The sequence below is a fragment of the Mus caroli genome, chromosome 3 (genome assembly GCF_900094665.2).
Source record: "Mus caroli chromosome 3, CAROLI_EIJ_v1.1, whole genome shotgun sequence".
Classification (NCBI taxonomy): Eukaryota; Metazoa; Chordata; class Mammalia; order Rodentia; family Muridae; genus Mus; species Mus caroli.
The window spans coordinates 81,908,167-81,926,467 of record NC_034572.1 but is presented as its reverse complement, the minus strand read 5'-3'; the positions used below and the strand labels follow the sequence as shown (position 1 = coordinate 81,926,467).

The 18,301-nt window shown below is 49.8% G+C and overlaps 2 protein-coding genes across 6 annotated transcripts in view; both read right to left on the bottom strand.

Annotated features, from left to right (window-relative positions):
- Nucleotides 1-9,789: 9,789 nt before the first annotated feature.
- Nucleotides 9,790-15,899, bottom strand: Fam189b (family with sequence similarity 189 member B). 4 transcript variants are annotated; one of them, XM_021158341.2, is made up of 12 exons: nucleotides 15,094-15,899; nucleotides 14,834-14,890; nucleotides 14,526-14,636; nucleotides 14,300-14,419; nucleotides 14,045-14,152; nucleotides 13,319-13,494; nucleotides 13,097-13,196; nucleotides 12,256-12,325; nucleotides 11,500-12,045; nucleotides 10,934-11,002; nucleotides 10,602-10,855; nucleotides 9,790-10,513 (listed from the first exon to the last, which is right to left on the bottom strand). In XM_021158341.2, the coding sequence occupies exons 1-12, from the start codon at nucleotides 15,316-15,318 to the stop codon at nucleotides 10,340-10,342; spliced, it is 2,010 nt and encodes a 669-aa protein (XP_021014000.1). In that variant the 5' UTR covers nucleotides 15,319-15,899; the 3' UTR covers nucleotides 9,790-10,339. The 4 variants fall into 4 exon arrangements, with proteins under 4 accessions (XP_021014000.1, XP_021014001.1, XP_029330705.1 ...); XM_021158342.2 differs by having other exon boundaries at nucleotides 9,791-10,513; nucleotides 13,319-13,491; nucleotides 15,094-15,863; XM_029474845.1 differs by having other exon boundaries at nucleotides 9,794-10,513; nucleotides 10,602-10,822; nucleotides 15,094-15,863.
- Nucleotides 15,900-16,284: 385 nt separating this feature from the next.
- Scamp3 (secretory carrier membrane protein 3) overlaps nucleotides 16,285-18,301 on the bottom strand; it is a 6,339-nt gene continuing 4,322 nt past the window's right edge. For both annotated transcript variants that reach the window (XM_021157228.2, XM_021157229.2), the window contains exons 7-9: nucleotides 17,985-18,086; nucleotides 17,019-17,136; nucleotides 16,285-16,760 (exon numbers count right to left, since the gene is read on the bottom strand). In XM_021157228.2, the coding sequence (XP_021012887.1) occupies nucleotides 16,614-16,760; nucleotides 17,019-17,136; nucleotides 17,985-18,086 (367 nt within the window). In that variant the 3' untranslated portion in view covers nucleotides 16,285-16,613. The remainder of the gene's footprint in view (nucleotides 16,761-17,018; nucleotides 17,137-17,984; nucleotides 18,087-18,301) is intronic.

The following is an 18,301-nucleotide window of genomic DNA, read 5'->3' as shown; positions in this document are numbered from 1 at the left end:
TCTATCTTTGGTGGACACAAGAAGAGGGCTGTCGTCCGGGTTTCCTTGTGAGCCACATTAAAGTTGATGAATTGGCAGTGACACATACAACATGATCTGACTAAGTCCAGGTCTCTACGCCTGTTTCCACACTTGCCCAACACAGACATGAGCACAGTTTCTCAGAAGCATGACTGCAGTTAGCAAGAGAAGTCAAGGGAAGGGAAGCGTGTAATTACACATCAGGAGCTTTGTGCTTGCTGAGTGAGGTTTTGACATTCTTAGAATTACCACATACCCTTTAAAAAATTGATTAGTTATCTTCTTCAGCTCTGGCAATATTTAAACCACAGTTGCTTGGAGCTGCATTGGTTTGAATCCTGACAACTGGCAATCCTATACTGTTTGGTTATCACTTTAAGAATTGGTAAATCAGGGGGGCTGGTGAGATGGCTCAGTGGGTAAGAGCACCCAACTGCTCTTCCGAAGGTCAGGAGTTCAAATCCCAGCAACCACATGGTGGCTCACAACCATCCGCAAGGAGATCTGGCGCCCTCTTCTGGAGTGTCTGAAGACAGCTACAGTGTACTTACATATAATAAATAAATAAATCTTTAAAAAAAAAAAAAAGAATTGGTAAATCAGTTCCTCTATGCCTGCTCCTCATCCATCAGAGGAGGGACAAGCCACCTCCTAGGGCTCTTGTGAGGTTGAAGGGTAGCTAGGTATGGCTATGAGAGTGTTGCACACCAATGGTTGCAACCAAGCAGGCCTGTGTTTATGGGGGAAACCTTCAAGGAAACATTTGACCTGTTGTGGGCAGCCTCAAAGCCTTTCAGTAGCTATTATGTCAGAGGGATAAGTGCCAAGTTGTTATAGTAAACTGCACTACTGTATGACTATGGCTGTCTGTATTCACCCTCCTTAGACTTCCTGATTTCCAGGAAGTGTTGCCCAAGACCTGTTTATTTCATTCACCCACAATTCCACAGTTGTGACCTTAATATGTAATATACAACAAGCACCCTATATCTCTGCCCAGAGCTGACTTCTCTTTCCTTTCTTTCTCTTCCCCTTTCTCTCTCTGTCTCTCTCTCCTTCCTTCCTTCCTTCCTTCCTTCCTTCCTTCCTTCCTTCCTTCCTTCTTCTTTGTCTTCTTTTTTTTTAGACAGGGTTTCTCTGTGTAGCCTTGGCTGTCCTGGAACTCGTTCTGTAGACCAGGCTGACCTTGACCTCAGAGATCAGCCTGCCTCTGCCTCCTGTGTGCTGGGTTTAGAGGTGTGGACTACCACAACCCAGCCAAAGCTGATTTCTTTTTTTCTTTCTTTCTTTCGTTCTTTCTTTCTTTCGTTCTTTCTGTCTGCCTTTCTTTTTTTTAGATTTATTTATTTTATGTATATGAGAACACTGTAGTTATCTTCAGACACACCAGAAGAGGGCGTCAGATCACATTGCAGATGGTTGTGAGCCACCATGTGGTTGCTGGGATTTGAACTCAGGACCTTTGGAGTAGAGTGAGTAGGCTCCTTCTTTTCCATGTTAGGTATTTTAGGGACCAGACTTGAGCTGTCTGGCTACTACACAATAGCGTACTCGCTGAGCCTTTACCTTTTCTCTATTTGTAAAACACAAGTCTTTTTGCAACTGTTTTGGTTTGCTTTTGTAATACACAGCATAACTAAAACACAACTCGAGGAGGAAAGGGTTCATTTCATTTTACGACTCCTAGACACAATCCATCACGGGGGAAGTCAGGTTAGGAGCAATAGCAGAAACTGGAACGATGACTGTGCTCCATGGTTTGCTCTGCCAGCTTTCTTAAACCCAGGACTACCTACCTATCCAGGGGTCGAGTAGTACCACCCGGTGCTCTGGATCTTCTCATACCAATCAAATATCAAAAATATGCTCCACAGACTAATCATTAGATGAGAGTCTTCATCAGATGTCTAGGTTTGTGTCAAGGTGACAAAAATTAACTAGCACACCAACTAATAATGATAACAGGATGGTTCCGTGCAAATGCTGGGAAGGAAAAAGTTAACGCACCAAACCCAGTATCAATTCTGCCTGAAGTCTAATCAGAGAAACAGCAGCCCCAACCGGAGGCTAAAGGAAATCACAGCAGCCAAAGGCAAGTGGGCGGGACGCCATACGGGAGCGGGGCGGGGCGTGAGGAGGGGGGTGGGGCGAGGTGTAGTGTGAGGGTGGGTCTGTGGGAGGGGCCTGAGGCGACTGAGGCGTGAAGATAGAAGCTGCTAGAGGCGGGGGCTGGGCGTGAGATTCATGTCGGGGGAGCGTGAGGTGGGCGGGACGCGAGGCGAGTTTCCCTCAGTGCCTGCTGGGTTAGAGCTGCAGTACCAAAATGCGCAGGCGCGGAACTGGAGGCTAAGCTTTCGGTTTAGCCAGGAGGTTGAGGCTCCTTAGAAAGTGGGATCCCAGGCCTTCTCTTCGTTGTTTCTCCTGGGACAGAGTCGTGTAACTGACCCGCGTAGCCCACGTGAAGCCTAAGCTTGTTGTTAGTCTATAGTGTAGACTACACAAACAGGGGTTGAGGCGAGGGTGGCTGATGCGCCACTGTGTCTGTAGGGCCAAGCACTGCGAATAGGTTAGGAGAGGCGATTGGGTTTGCAGTGAGCTTACCCTGTGCGATCGGATCAAGATAACTGAGTTTACTCCTTAAGGAACCTCAGCACAGGGAAGATTTAAGTCTCCAGAAACTGCCCGGGTGAGGCAAGGTTCTTTACCTCCTACTTGTTTTTGTTGTCCTGGCTGCATACCAACCCTTCCTGAGGCTACACTCTCCTTGTGAATTATTCAAGAGCCCTTGCAGCCTGATATCATCTCTGGGCTGTGACTCTTCCTTTTCCCACTCCTGGAGGGCATCTTGCTGCTCCCGCAGTACTAAGAACCTAAAACTCTTTAGATTATTTTGCTGCCACTTTGGGGCGTTTTTGGTTTTAATTTTTGAGACAGGGTGTTTCTACCCTGTCCTGCCTGGCCTTGAACCCTCGATTATCCTGCTGCCTCAACCTCTCAAGTGCTCAGTGAGAGCCACCAGGACTGGCATACTAAATGTTAGCTAAAAATAGATACGCTTAGGGCGGGGGACTGGGAGGAGGGGGGTAGATACACTGTTAGGTTCAATGAGCAAATCCCTGATCTGGAACTTAGAGTCTAGGGTGATGCTAAAGGCGGGGGTGGGGAAGTGTGCTGGAGAGATGGCTCTTCCAGAGGACCCCAGGTAGTTTGTAGTATCCACATCCAGTATCTCCCAGCTGCTGCTAACTCCACCTCCAGGGGATACCAGCTCTCACGTGGGTATACACATAATGAAAATACATCTTAAAACTGAGCATAGCCCACACCTGAGTAAAGCAGAAAAACAGGCAGATGTCTGTGCATTTGAGGCCAGGCTAGTCTACATAGGAGTTCTTGGACAGCCAGAGCTATGTAGAGAGACTCTGTCAACAACAACAACAACAACAGCAATAATAATTGTGATGGTTTGTAAATGCTATGCCCAGGGAGAGGCACTATTAGGAGGTGTGGCCTTGTTGGAGTAGGTGTGTCACCGTGGGTATGGGCTTAATACTCTCACCCTAGCTGCCTAGAAGTCAGTATTCTGCTAGCAGCTTTCAGATTAAGATGTAGAACTCTTGAAAGGTGGTGGTGGCACACGCCTTTAATCCCAGCACTTGGGAGGCAGAGGCAGGCAGATTTCTGAGTTTGAGGTCAGCCTGGTCTACAGAGTGAGTTCCAGGACAGCCAGGGCTACACAGAGAAACCCTGTCTTGAAAAAACAAAACAAAACAAGATGTAGAACTCTCAGTTTCTCCTGCACCATGCCTACCTAGATGCTGCCATGTTTCTGCCTTGATGATAATGGACTGAACCACTGAACCTGTAAGCCATCCCCAATTAAATGTTGTTCTTATAAGAGTTGCCTTGGTTGAGTACTTGGGAGGCAGAGGCAGGTGGATTTCTGAGTTCAAGGCCAGCCTGGTCTACACAGAAAAGCCCTGTCTCAGAAAAAAAAAAAAAAAGAGTTGCCTTGGTCATGGTGCCTGTTCACAGTAGTAAAACCCTATCTAAGACAATAATAGTAGTTATCATTAATGTTAAAAAAGAAAAAAATGTAGGCGGGTTTCATTTTATATGCTTTATGGGGCATTGATCCCAGGGCCTCAAATGCTAGGCAAGTACTCCAACACTCAACTACATCCCTAGACTTAAAGTAATTAAAAATAAACTATTTGTTTATTTTTATGTATGCATCTACCTGTATGTATGTGTGTGACCATGCGAGAGCCAGCAAAGACCAGAAGACAGTGTCAGAGCTCCTGGAACTGGAGTTACAGATGGTTGTTGGCCATCTGGTGAGAGCTGGGAACCCAAGCCAGCTCTTGGAGAGTCACAGCACCTTTGAGCTGTGTTCCAAATGCTTGATTTAACAAAGGCAAGGTCTTTGTAGCTTTGCTGACCTGTAACTCACTAAGTAGGCCAGGCTGGCATCACATTCATAGACAGCTACTGCTTCTGACTTTGAGGACTGGAATTAAAGGACTGTGCACCACACCTGACCCAACAGCCCCCTGATTTTATTTTTATTTTTAATTTTTTTTTTTTTTTTTTTTTTTGGTTTATTCGAGACAAGGTTTCTCTGTGTAGCCCTGGCTGTCCTGGAACTCACTCTGTAGACCAGGCTGGCCTCGAACTCAGAAATCTGCCTGCCTCTGCCTTCCAAGTGCAGGGATTAAAGGCGTGTGCCCCCACGGCCTGGCTTTATTTTATTTTTTAATGTGTGTGTATGATTGGTTTTTCATGCATCTATGTTTGTGCATAGTGTACATGCTTTTCCCTCGGAGGCCAGAGGAGGGTATCAGATTCCCCTAGAACTGGAGTTAACTGCCAATTGGTTGTTAGCTGCCATGTGGGCACTAGAACGGAATCCAGGTAGGTTCTCTGGAAGAGCAGCTAGGGCTCTTAACCACTGAACCAACTCTCCAACTCCAGAGCTTCTAAACCTGACTCCCCCGAGTCCCATTCCCACAAGTGGCTCAGTGGGTGAAGACTCCCAACCTTGCTGACCTGAGTTTGATCCCTGAGGCTCATGTGCTGGAAGGAGAGAACAGACGGCTACATATTATCTTCTGACATCCCCCACACACACACACACACACGCATATGTGCACTGTGGTGTATATGTGTAAACACACTGACATGCACACACATGCATGAGAGGAGGGGTGGGAATAAAACAAACAAACAAACAAACACACACTAGTAAGCTAGAGATACCAGAAGTAGGACCGCTGGCTGCTCTTCTAGAAGACCTAGGTTCTATTCCCAGCAACCACATGGTCGTTCACAATTCTCTGTAACTCCAGTTCCAAAGGTCTGATGCCCTCTTCTGGCCTCCAAGCATACTGTGCACACAAGAGCTGGACAGGCATTTATGTAGACAAAGTATCTATCTATCCATCTATCTATCTATCTATCTATCTATCTATCTATCTATCTATCTATCTAAAAGTGTGTGTATATTGGGAAGCAGAAGCAAAATGGATCTCTGTGGGTTAAAAATGAGCCTGGTCTGTATAGTAAGTTCTAGGCCTGCCAGCAGTACATAGTAAAAATTAGTCTTCAAAAAACAAACAAAAAAGAAAAGAAAAGAAAAGAAAAGAAAAGAAAAGAAAGAAAAGAAAAGAAAAGAAAAAGAGTGGAGGGAACAGAAAATATTTCTCTTTTCTTTTTTCCTTCCTTCCTTTCTTTTTTTCCTTCCTTTCTTTTTTCCTTTCTTTCTTTCTTTCTTTCTTTCTTTCTTTCTTTCTTTCTTTCTTTCTTTCTTCCCCTCTCTCTTCCTTCTTGACAAGGTTTCTCTGTGTAGTCCTTGGCTGTCCTGGAAGTTCTGTAGATTGGGTTGTGCTTAAACTCAGAGAGATCTGCCTGCCTCCAGGGCTGAGGTGTATATCAGCACTGTCCTGAAAAAATATTCCTTAATGAGAGGGTAAAGGGAAGGTTAAGACTGGAATCAATCTTTTAAAAAAGGGGCAGGGTGGGGGAGCTGGAGAGATGGCTCAGCAGTTAAGAGCACCAACTGCTCTTCCAGATGTCCTGAGTTCAAATCCCAGCAACCACATGGTGGCTCACAACCATCTGTAATGAGATTGGATGCCCTCATCTGATGCATCTGAAGACAGCTACAGTGTCCTCACATATAATAAATAAATCTTTTGTTTTTTTGTTTTTTTTGTTTTTTTGTTTTGTTTTTTTTTTTGAGGCAGGGTTTCTCTGTGTAGCCTTGGCTGTCCTGGAACTCACTTTGTCGACCAGGCTGGCCTCGAACTCAGAAATCCACCTGCCTCTGCCTCCCAAGTGCTGGGATTAAAGGTGTGCACCACCACGCCGGCATAATAAATAAATCTTAAAAAAAAAAAAAAGACTGGAATCAAGTGATGGCATTATAAGTTTTTGGTGCTCAGCGACATTCTGCCTGTGGTAAAGTGGGCAGGAGATTGAAGACCACCTCAATTTATTTATTTAGAGATCAGCCTGGCTTCTAATTCTGAAACTTTTTTTAAAATCAGCTTTGAGGACAATTTTATTAGAGTTTCGAATTTACAAGAAAAGCCATTAGTAATATAAGCTGTGAAGCTGGGCAGCCTTCAGGAGATGGGAGCTGGAGAGGAGGAAGAGAGAGGCATGCATTTTTGACTTAGGCTAGCAATGTCCAGCAGTGCCGATGCAGCAAGCACTCATGAGGCAAAGCAGCAGCTTCCGGGGAGGGGCAGGACGCTTCAGTGGAAGAGTCTGGGAAAACAGACCTAGGCTGTTTCATCGTTGTTTCTTCGCTTGTTTTGGGATGATTGATTTTCGAGCCACATTTAATAACCGTGACCCAGGAACACAGAATTATCTTACCCCCAACTTCCGTATTCCAGCATGGAAGAAGGTTCATGGTTTCACAGAACAAAGAAAATCATACATCCAGGCAAATTTAAAATCCATCGATGGCCCCATATCTCAGCACTCGGGAGGCAGAGGCAGGGGGATCTCTCTGAGTTTGAGGCCAGCCTGGTCTACAGAGCTAGTTCCAGAGCTACACAGAGAAATCCTGTCTTAAAAAACCAAAACCAAAACAAACCAAAGTTGGCAAATATATAGGCAGGGTACTTACACGGAGAAGGGGCACTTTCCTGTAGGCCTCAGATGCTGTCTAAGCTTTTAGGTTCATGGGAGCTCATGGGATGCTAAATGAATAGATTCCAACAGATTAGTCCCAGGATGTTAGTCAAGTAAGGAATGGCTATTGAGGTGGCTGAAGGTAGCCCAATAGCCCAGTCTTTGCAGACCACTGCTGTTCTAAACAGTTGGTCTCTACAGACACAGCCTCTTTCCAGTTCTTGTTCACAGTTCCCCTTGTTAGGGAAACATCATATTTTGTACAGTCAAAGAGCCACATGTTATTTATTAAATATTACAAGGCCCCATAGGAAGGCTTATTCCCAGGATACTTGCTAAGGTTTTAGCTAGCATCCTAAAGCAGAAAAATATAGAAAGAAGGAAATGTAATTTGCTAGGTATGGTGATCCGTGCCATTGACCCCACTGTCTGGGCTGCAGAGGCAGACAGATCTCCATGAATTTGATGCCAGCCTGGTTGAGTTCCAGTTAATCAGAATGACATAATGAAACCTTCTCTTTTAAAAAGTTACATTTTTTTCTGAATTGGGACTCAGATAAGCACATAGATTTAACAGAGCTACATGGTATAAGTAACTGCCTTTGATACTATTTTAAATAATCAATTAGTCAATAGGGTTGGATAGAAGAGAACTATTTTTTTTATTTAAACTTTTATTTTTGTCTTTTGTTTTTTTGTTTTTTTTTAAGATTTATTTATTATATGTAAGTACACTGTAGCTGTCTCCAGACACTCCAGAAGAGGGCGCCAGATCTCATTGCAGATGGTTGTGAGCCACCATGTGGTTGCTGGGATTTGAACTCTGGACCTTCGGAAGAGCAGTCGGGTGCTCTTACCCACTGAGCCATCTCACCAGCCCAGAAGAGAACTATTTGTTTTGAGGTAGGGCTTCATTCTGAAGCCCATGGCCGGGCCTTGAATTCAGGAGTCTTCCTGCCTCCGTTTCATACGTGCTGGGATTACAGACCTGAACCATCATTTGGAGAGAAGGTGGCAGGCTGGCTGGGTAGCTAGGAAGATGGTGAAACAGAGATGTCATCATAGGACTGTTGTATTGGATGAGGGAAACCAAAATGAAGACCAAGCTTTTGGGATGTGTGAATGGATACTGGCAGAGTTATTACTGAGATGAGAGTAGGGGAAGACCAGATGTGAGGGCAGGGATCAAGAATTCCATTGTCGGGCTGGTAAGATAGCTCAGCGGTGTAAAAGCAGGTAAAGGATACCCAGAGAGTAAAGAAAGAAGAAAAACAGGAAACTGTGGTGTCTTCAAAGATGAGGAGGAAACTCACACGAAAGGTGCTGGTGCTGGATCTTGGTTGATTGCAGAAGTGAGTAACAACTTTGTAAAACCGGCATGACATGATAATGCTGGGCTGGAACCTTGCCACTCGGCAAGTGGCAACAGAAGAGTCAACTGTTCAAATTTGGAGAGCCTGAGAAACAGCTCAGTGGTTAAGGTCATCCAAGGGTCAGAGTTCAATTCTCAGCACCCACATGGCAGCTCACAATCATCTGGTAACTCCAGGTCTAGGGGATCTGAAGTCCTCTGGACTCTGCAGGCACCAGGGAAGCACTTGGTATGCAGACATACATGCAAGGAAAGCATTCATACACATTAATAAATACTTTTTTATATATTGTTTAAGGTTGGGGTTGGGGAAATAGCTCAGTGGGTAAGTGCTTGCCTTCAGCGTGAGGACCAAGCTCAAAGCCTTCAAACCTATATAAAGTCTGGCCCTGTAATCCCAGTTGGCTTGTATGGTAGAATGAGGATTTAGGAAACAGGGCAATCCCCAGCTGAGGAATAACTAGCCTGGCAGATGCAGCAGATAAGACAACAGAGATCCTGTTTCAAACAAGATGGGAGGCAAGGTCTAACATGTCCTCTGATTTCTGAACTTGCTATGGAACATGTACCATGTCGTGTGCAGTCTCACACTTACCAAAACACACACACACACACACAATGTTGTTCTGTGCTGTGCAAACCTGGTCACCCTAGTTTGATTCCCAGAACCCACTCACATAAAGGTGGAAGCAAAGAGCTGACTTCACACAGTTGTCCTCTGACTTCCACACATATGCTGGGGTGTGCATGCTAATATATCACACACACATACACACACACACACACTTCTCCAAAAAGCACCCCCAAAACATAGTTTCTTTAAAAAACAGGCAGTGATGGCACAGGGCTTTAATCCCAGCTCTTGGGAGGCAGAGGCAGGCGGATTTCTTGTGAGTTCTAGGATAGCCTAGTCTAGAGTGAGTTCCAAGACATCCAGGGTTCTGTAGAGAAAACCTGTCTCAGGGAGGAAAACAAAACAAAACAAAACAAAACAAAACAAGGAAGAGGAGAAGGTAGGGAGGAGGTGAAGACAATTTATGTGAGTACACTGTCCTGTCTTCAGACACACCAGAAGAGGGCGTCAGATCCCATTACAGATGGTTGTGAGCCACCATGTGGTTGCTGGGAATTGAACTCAGGACCTCTGGAAGAATAGTCAGTGCCCTTAACCACTGAGCCATCTCTCCAGCCCATTTCAAACATCTTTAGTAAATCCCAACACCACTTTAACAATAACAGAATACTCCAAGAGAGAAGGGAGAAATGGAAATTTATTGAAGGCTTACTCAGTGTTACAAACATTCATGTTCACAATGTTTTACAGGTCAGGCAATTAAGGTTAAATAACTTGCCTGAGGTCATGCAGCTAGAGGTGGCAAAGCTGAAAAGCCACCTAGATTCATGTCTCTTTTTGCCTGCCCTATCACCCCTTGGCAAGGCACAAATCGCTGTGTTCTTAAACACTCAGGCTTTTGCCCCCATACAGTGCCCTGGAATATCAGAAAGAGGCACTCTCATGCGGGGGGGGAGGTTACTAATTTTCCTCTGTCAATGCTGTAAGCAGGGGGCATTTCCTCCCACACCCATGCAGCACAGGACAGAAGCTCTGCCCTTCAGAGAGGCAGAGGCAAGCAACAGGAGCCCTCAAAGGCAGGCAGGAAAGGAACACCTTGGGAGAGTATAGAGCGGATTTCTTTTTGAGCCAGCCAGTGGTGCACAGGGCTGCTGAAGGCTGCTGGTCCTAACCAGCTGATGCTTATGGCTCCAGCATTGCTCTGATCTGTTCAGTGTAACATGCCCAAATCAGAGCCCAGTCTCCCGGCTGCCTCCATTGAGGCTGAGGCTGTGTGGGCGGATGCCATGCTCTAGCCTGCGGGCAGACAAGAGTCGCCTTAGGGAGGAGCCAGAGCTCAAATCACCACAGCTGCGAAGGTGGAGGCTCTCTCGACCTGGTCGTCCCCATGGGCTCCTGCGCACCTGGAAGAGGACAGAGAGAGGGCGATGGTACAGGCCAACTAAAGCGCCAGGCTTTTCTAGGGATGCTCCAGGTTCCCCTAACGCTTACTTGCTTATATCCATGGGCTCCAGTTCCTGTAGGGTCTGGGGACTTCCTAGACAGCTGGAGGAAACGAGTGACCAGGCCCCGGCCTGGCCAGCTTCCTTTCAGGTCCCCTAGAGAGTGGGCAGGTGTAGGACCTGAAGGCAGGGGAACCTTCTGGAAGGTGGGCACTGGGCGGCGTTTCTCGGCTGAGCGAGCACGTAGCAACTTGGGAGAAGGGCAGCGGGCTAGACGGAAAAGGCAGGCTTCAGAGCAGAGCCCTGCAGAGAGAGAGTAAGAAATGTGTGTGGGCTACCCAGTGCCCCCTCACCCTCCGGCTGCCTACCCACACGCCTGACCTGTGTCTGCAGAGGAGACAGAGGCAGCTTCTTCCTCAAGCACTTTGGTATAAAGGTCCCTGAAGTCAGCTGGGGAGGAGAAACAAGGACAGTGTGAGATTGCTAGATGAACACACCTCTCCTCCATCCGCATTCAAGGAGCGATCACCTCTGCCTACAACTAAATGCTATGATGTAGGAAGGTGGGCTCTTTAGTGCTGTCCCTCACTGCTTTTGCCTCCCCAGCTCTGTTTAGGGTCCCCACATGGGAGTTCGGGCACTTCCTGTGCGGCTGTGAACTGTTTCACTTTATCTCTTTAGTAACTCAGAGACCTGTGGTTGATCTGTTGCTATAACGGAGTGGTTATGTAGCCTAGGCTTAGGCGCTGTGGAGATGGTTTCAAAAACCAAGTCCTCCCACCTGGTTAGCTGTGAAGCCTCTGTCCCTGGGAGGTGAGCATTCAGAAAGGACACTGGGGGGTGGGGGGTGGGGGGTGGGGTGGGGAGGGAGGTAACTTCACCTCCTCCCTTAGGAATCTCACAGGGACCCAGTCCTAGTGGATTATCCTTCCCCAAACTAGGCTCACCGATGTCGCTGGAGGTGGTAATGCCAGGGTCGCTGTGAGACCTTGGCAGCAGCAGTGGTGGAGGGGGTGTCCGGTGAGGAGGCCGGTGTCCGGGTGGGGTGAGGGAACCTGAGCTATCACTGAAGCGTCGAGCTGGTGCTCGGGCAGGAGGGGGTGCAGCTGAGCGGCTGCCTCCTCGGGGGACCCGCCGCCTCAGCTCGGGGAAACAAGGTCCCACCCAGGGCGGCCAGCCTTCTAACCGGTGGCAACTGCGAGCAGCTGTGGGGGCACCCAGTGGGGGTGGGGCTTCAGGGGCTGAGCAGGAATAGGAGCGGGCAGCCCGTGGGGGTCGCCTTGGCAAGGGACTGTCTTCAAAGGGACCCCGGAGGCCGCAGTCCAGGCTAAGGCAGTAGCCTGCGCGGCTGCGCTGGATGGAGCGGAAGAGCACATAATCGACGGAGCGCACAGAGCCCTGGAGTTCCAGCAGGCATGAGTCTTCTGAGGGGCTAGAGCCCCCAGGGAGGTCGCCAATGGCGGACAACACCAGGGACCCACTATCCATGGACACTGTGGGTGGCGAGGGAGGGCGAGGTGGGATTTCATCAGGGCAGTTGCTTTTGCCCATTTTGACTCCAGCTTTTATCCTCAAGGAGACAGACAGGCCCAGGGTTCTAAAGCAGCTACTTTACTCCAAACCTTCAGCTGAACTTGGCTGGCTTTGTTTCCCCTCCTTCCGGCCCCACCCTGCCCTTGTCCACTCTGGCCCATTCTGCTCACCGTCCACAATGGAGGCCACCCGCTCACAGACACAGGAGCCATCGTGAAGCTGAGGGTCAAACAGAGTGGCCTGCAGAAGACACAGGATCGAAAGTCCAGCCTGTCACACTGGCATGGCCACTCCCATGTACTGGCAAAAGCTTTGGCGACCAGAGATTCCAGAGCAGCTTTGTCACTCTGTATGAATTCATTACTTTTTGTTTGATTGCTTTTTGTTCTCTTTTTTGAAGACGGGGTTTACTGCGTAGCTTAAGCTAGCCTTTCAACTCCTAACTTCCCAAGTGCTGTGATTGTAGGCAGATGCCACTCCAGCTGGCTTTGTATAAGTCGCGTAAGGGGGCATCAGTTTCCATATCTTTATTTTTTATTTATATTTTGAGAAGGTCCCTGAAGCCCTGGTTGGCCTAGAACTCTCTATGTAGACCAGGTTACCCATGGTCTTGTGGCGCTTGCTGCTTCTGCCTCTCCAGGGCTGGGATTACAGGAGTGAACCATCATGCCCCAGCTACACATCTTTAAAAGAGAAATACTAGCCGGGCGTGGTGGCACACGCCTTTAATCCCCGCAGGCAGGCAGATTTCTGAGGTTGAGGCCAGCCTGGTCTACAGAGTGAGTTCCAGGACAGCCAGGCCGATTCAGAGAAACCCTATCTCAAAAAANCAAAAGAGAGAGAGAGAGAGAGAGAGAGAGAGAGAGAGAGAGAGAGAGAGAAATACTAGTTCATCTCCCACCCACTTCAGCAGCTCTAGGACAGATCAAAGATGCCAGCAGGCTGGTATCCTTGCAAGCAGCCGTCTCGGCTCCATACACTGCTCCCAGCTACACCAAGCTCTTTCCTCACCTGGCTATCTCTTCGCAGCCCCATGACGGCCTCGTAAGAAGGGGGGCAGTCAGTAGGATACAAGGGCACTGGGCTATCCATGGAGCCATTATACGTGATGCTGGCAGGATGAGGGAGAGGATCAGGGTCTGGAAAATAACTCCTACTCCACAGCTATGCCTCCCAGCAATCCAGCCCCCCCCCCAGCAGCCCCTTGCTCCCCACCCCCACCCCCAGCCTTACCTTTGTGCATCTGTCTCTGAACTGCAGGTGTACTCTGGAGGGTAGTAGGGTGGTGGGGGCACAGGCGGGACAAATTCCTCCAAGTCCAGCATGGTGTGTAGGAGAGGAGCTGGAGGCGAGGAAGTACAGGCCAGAGGCCCTAGGGGGCCTGAGACTGACCGTTCAGGGGCAAGCTGCTAGAGAGCAAGCCTGGTTTCAAATTTCTTCCCTTTCTGCTATTTTTATGGCCCTACTTCCACCAAGAAGATCCAGTTCCACTCTTCCTCAGCCACACCCAGCTTCTTCATCCTGCCTCAAGCTGAACCTCCAGCTCTGGCTTTGTCCACCCATATATCTCTCCTTTTCTAGTTTCACATCTATCCATAATTGTCACCTGTTCCCTGTCACCATACATACGACTACCCATCCTTTATCCCCTCCTCTTCGTAGGACCTTCCCGATTCCACCCCATCCAGTCTTCCTCACTCTACCTTCAGCACTTAAACATCCCCACAATAAATATCCTCAGGTCACCTGTAGCTATGCCTGGCAGGCCCAGGCCCAGAACACACACACACACACACACACACACACACACACCTGTCTGCTTGGGCCTTGGCTCCCTTCTTACCATATGTAGCTATGCCTGGCAGGCCCAGGCCCAGAACACACACACACACACACACACACACACACACACCCAGCTCCCACCACACCTGTCTGCTTGGGCCTTGGCTCCCTTCTTACCATATGCACCAGATCCAGGGAGAAGATCTGGACACAGCAGACAATAGCAGAGAGGGTACAGATTATTGCAGCACAAATGGTAAGGCCACAGACACTGAAGAGCAGGTTCTGGAGAAGATAAAGGAGAAGAGTAAGGGTCCCGGGACAGGAAAACCTTACACACTTGAGCCTTTGAAAACTCCAGGAGGGGAGCAAAGGAGAAAAGGAGACCCAGAATAAGAGTGTAGGGGGAAAGGCTGGGGAGGGCTTCTTCACCTTGAGGGCCCCTCTGGCTTCATCACAGGTGGAGTTGAGGGCAACTTTCAGCTCCTGGCCCCATTCTGGGCAAGGTCTGTGTAGGGGGATAGGGGGGCAGCATACACAGACCTTCCCTTCCTGTGTGGGAGTGCAAAGGGCAAGGCAGCCTAGGTCAGAGCAAACTCAGGGCTTCCTCCCATCTCTCCTAACCCCTTCCTTCCAGGTCTCCCTCCTCAAATCTCACCATGGAGCACTCTCGGAAGTCCCGAGCCAGCTGAGCATTCTTACAGGAGAGAACAGAGCCAGCCATGCTAAGCATGACACAGAGCACCGAAAGCAAGGAGAAGAAAGAGATCTGAGGGAAAGAGGGTGGCATCTCAGGGCTGGGACCTTCAGCAGCATCCCTCTTCCACAGAATGAGCCACCCTCTTCTCCTATCAGACAGCTTCTGCCAGCCTTATACCAACTGGAAAGCTCCTCGGGGCATAGGGGGGGTATCCCCTCCGGTGCTGGGCACCTGCTTCCCAGTGGGCATCGGGTCTTGGCACCTACCACTAGAGTGAATGGCCGCTTCCAGGACACAATGCCAACCAACCCGGAGAACGCCAGCTAGGGACAGAGTGGGCACAGGCTCAGCTTGGCAGGGGAAGCACCTAAGTGAGCCCCTTGCCACAGGATGCACCCAGCCCTGCAAGGAGGGAGAGGACCGGGAGAAGAAGGAAAGACAACCATGTGGGCTTGCAGGTGAGGAGGGATGGGGCCTAAGAAGCTTCCCCCACCCCAGTACTATATACTCTTTGGACCCCACTCACCGAGAACCCAGCCCAAGATGGGCAGGACCTCTTGATGCTCTCGGTGGTGGTGACAGAGGAGGCCACCATGCTGAAGGTTATCACCAGGATGCCCAAGAGCACCTGGGCCAGCCCCAACGTGAGCAGGGCCTGGAGCCAGGGTCGGTGGAGGCGGAGGTGGGTAAGGCCCCGGGTACTGGGCCGGCTGGTCAGCGAGCGACTGGAGTCACTGGGCGAGGGCATCATGCCTGCCGCCCAGTTGCTCGCACCTCGCTCGGTCCCCCTTGATACTTGTGAGCATCTCAGAAGCACCCAAGCCCTGGTTCTTTATCCTTTCCACAGCCCTCGCTGTAAAGCCCACCTCCTGGCTAGGTCCTCTGGGGCATCGCCCAGGGACGCAAGCTGGAAGGAGGCCCAAAGGAGGGGCGTCACGAAGGGACAGTGAGGGGCTCCCTCCCCACCACCAAACGGGTACCGTGCCCGGGGAGGCGATGAGGACGCGAGGGCACCGGTTCATTGCATTTCCTTAATGAAGAGGGGTGCCGAGAAGGGCTGATCCCAGACTGAAGAGTAGCGTTCCGGAACCCAGGCAAGGGTGGGGAGGGCAAAAGCGAGAGGGATGCAAACAAGTCTACAGAGAGGGGAAAGGTCGGCATGCAGGGACTAGAGGTGCATTTGGCCATTCAGGGCCGCCTGGTGGGGAGAGGCCGCGGAAACTGTCTCCAGAGTCGCGGACCCGCTCCCCTCCCCACCATGCTCGGCTTCCTTAGCTCCTCCAGCTGCAGCAGGTCAGCCTGTGGAGGTGGGGGATGGTGGATGGTGCGTGGTGCGGAGGAGGGGTGTGGTGGGTGGTGCAATGCATCCCGGGAGCTGTAGTCTGAAAGCAACCCTGGGGAAGGGAGGAGATAGGGAGAGGCCCTCCTCCATCCCTAGCCTCGCCCTGAAGCCTGAGCAGTTAATGATCATTTCTGGGTCCATTTTCTGCCCTACGCAACGCCTCAGGTTCCTGGGATGAGGTGTTCACACCAAAGGGGACTGACTGCTCATCCATCATTAACAGAGGCGTGGCAAACTGAGCTGGGGCTCCCCCATGTCTCCGGCCTATCGGCCTGCCCACTTTGAAAAGTGCAACCCTCTCCTTGCAGAATGTTTCCACCCCAGCCCCTCACTCCATACAATGGCCCAATCTCCAGTAAAGATACAGGAAATGGGTGAGTTCCAGTTACACTTTTTTTTCTTTAATTTAAATAACGGAAGAAGACATCCTTGGCACAGCAGAAGGAAACTGGGGTTGGGGTTGGGGTTGTGTGAGAGGTGGCGGCAGCAGTGTGGCCAGATGGGAGATAAAGGCAAATAATGACTGAGTCACAGCGGGCTCTCCACACCTCAAGTCAGGCTTAAAGTCATGGCTGTGGAATGAAGAGCCCTACAGAAGTCACCAAGTGGTGATGGCTCCCTGAATCCCAGAAACTTCAGGGATAGGGGCTATCTTGGTTTCCACAGGTGACAGGGCCAGGGCATCCCAGCCGGTGCAGCAGGGGTCAAGGGGCCCTGAAGGCATTTTCAGCAGCTCCCGCAGCTGCATTGGCAGCAGCAGTTCGAACCGCAGGGTTGGAGAAGACACCAGCAGCAAATTCTTGCTGGGCCTTCTGAAAGCTGGCACCCGTTTGGCGGTACAGGGAGTGGATCTGCAAGAGGGAAAAGATTATAAGCGAGGCAGGCCCCTCCCATCCCAGGAGGATGGCACCACTCACCAGTCTCCTGCTGCTTTGTACCTTTCCTTCTGCGTTGGCACTCCCTCCAAACACACAAACTCACCCACCCAAGAAAGTCCATTAGTTGATAACCCACCCGCCCTGCCCCATTTCCTTAATGTTCCATTCAGCAGCCCCTAGGGACCCAATGATCTCACTCCCCAGCCCCACCTTCTCCCGCCCGGCCCTCACCCGCTTCAGCATCACGATTCCCAGCACTGCGATGCCGGTGAAGAGCAGGGCGACGAGCAGCATGAGCACCGCCACGGCAGGTTTGGATCCCACCACCACGAGAGCAGTCACCCAGCCGCTGTGGGAAGATGCACGGGTGAGAACGGACCGCTCCGCCGGGGCTCCGCTTGCCCCGCGTCCCCTAGGTCTAAGAACATGCTCCAGGCTCATCAGCGGTCAGGGCCTCAGCCAATATAGCGGCATCCCATGAACCAATCCCACTACATCTATTCTCTTCACACTTTTAAGTCATTTCTGAAGCATGTGCTCCTAGCTCTCCTGGCATCCTCGTGAAAAACAGATTCGAGCCAGGCGTGGTGGCACACACTTTTAATCCTAGCACTCGGGAGGCAGAGGCAGGCGGATTTCTGAGTTCAAGGTCAGTCTGTTCTACAGAGTGAGTTCCAGGACAGCCAGGGCTACACAGAGAAACCCTGTCTCAAAAAAACCAAAAAAATAATCCCAGCACTTGGGAGGCAGAGGCAGGCGGATTTCTGAGTTCGAGGCCAGCCTGGTCTACAAAGTGAGTTCCAGGACAGCCAGGGCTATACAGAGAAACCCTGTCTCGAAAAAAAAAAAAAAAAAAAAAAAAAAAAAAAAAACAAAACAAAACAAAAAACAAACAAACAAACAAACAAAAACCAAAAAACAAAAACCAAAACCCAAACCCCAAAAACCAAAAAAACAGATCCTTCTCACTTCTGGGCACTACCTTGATCTTTAGTCCATTGTGACATGGCCCAGGAAAATTAATCTTCAGCCTCTGCCTGTCTACTGCTGTCTTGGCTCTAGCCATAGAGTGCCCTGACTTCAGTTACATTAGCCTCTCCCAAGGAAAAGGCCCACATGACCCTTTGTTGGACAACCCCATTAACTGAGTTGCCCAGTGTGGGAGGAAGGGCTGAGGACGCATGGGAGCTCACACACCTGAAGCCCCACCCTGGGATGCCAATGGCCTGGAGGACAAAGAACACATCCTGGACGAAGAAAATGAAGAAAAAAACGAAGAAATTGAATGAACTATCACTCCTGCAAAGAGAAAAAAGCAAGTGTGGGAGAATTAGAAAATGAGGTTCAGAGCAGCTCCCATCACCTCTTACTGCATCTCACTGCAGCCCTTCCTCCCATCACCTTTCATTGCATCTCACTGCAGCCCTTCCTCCCACCACCTCTCACTGCATCTCACTGCAGCCCTTCCTCCCATCACCTCACTGCAGCCCTTCCTCCCATCACCTCTCACTGCA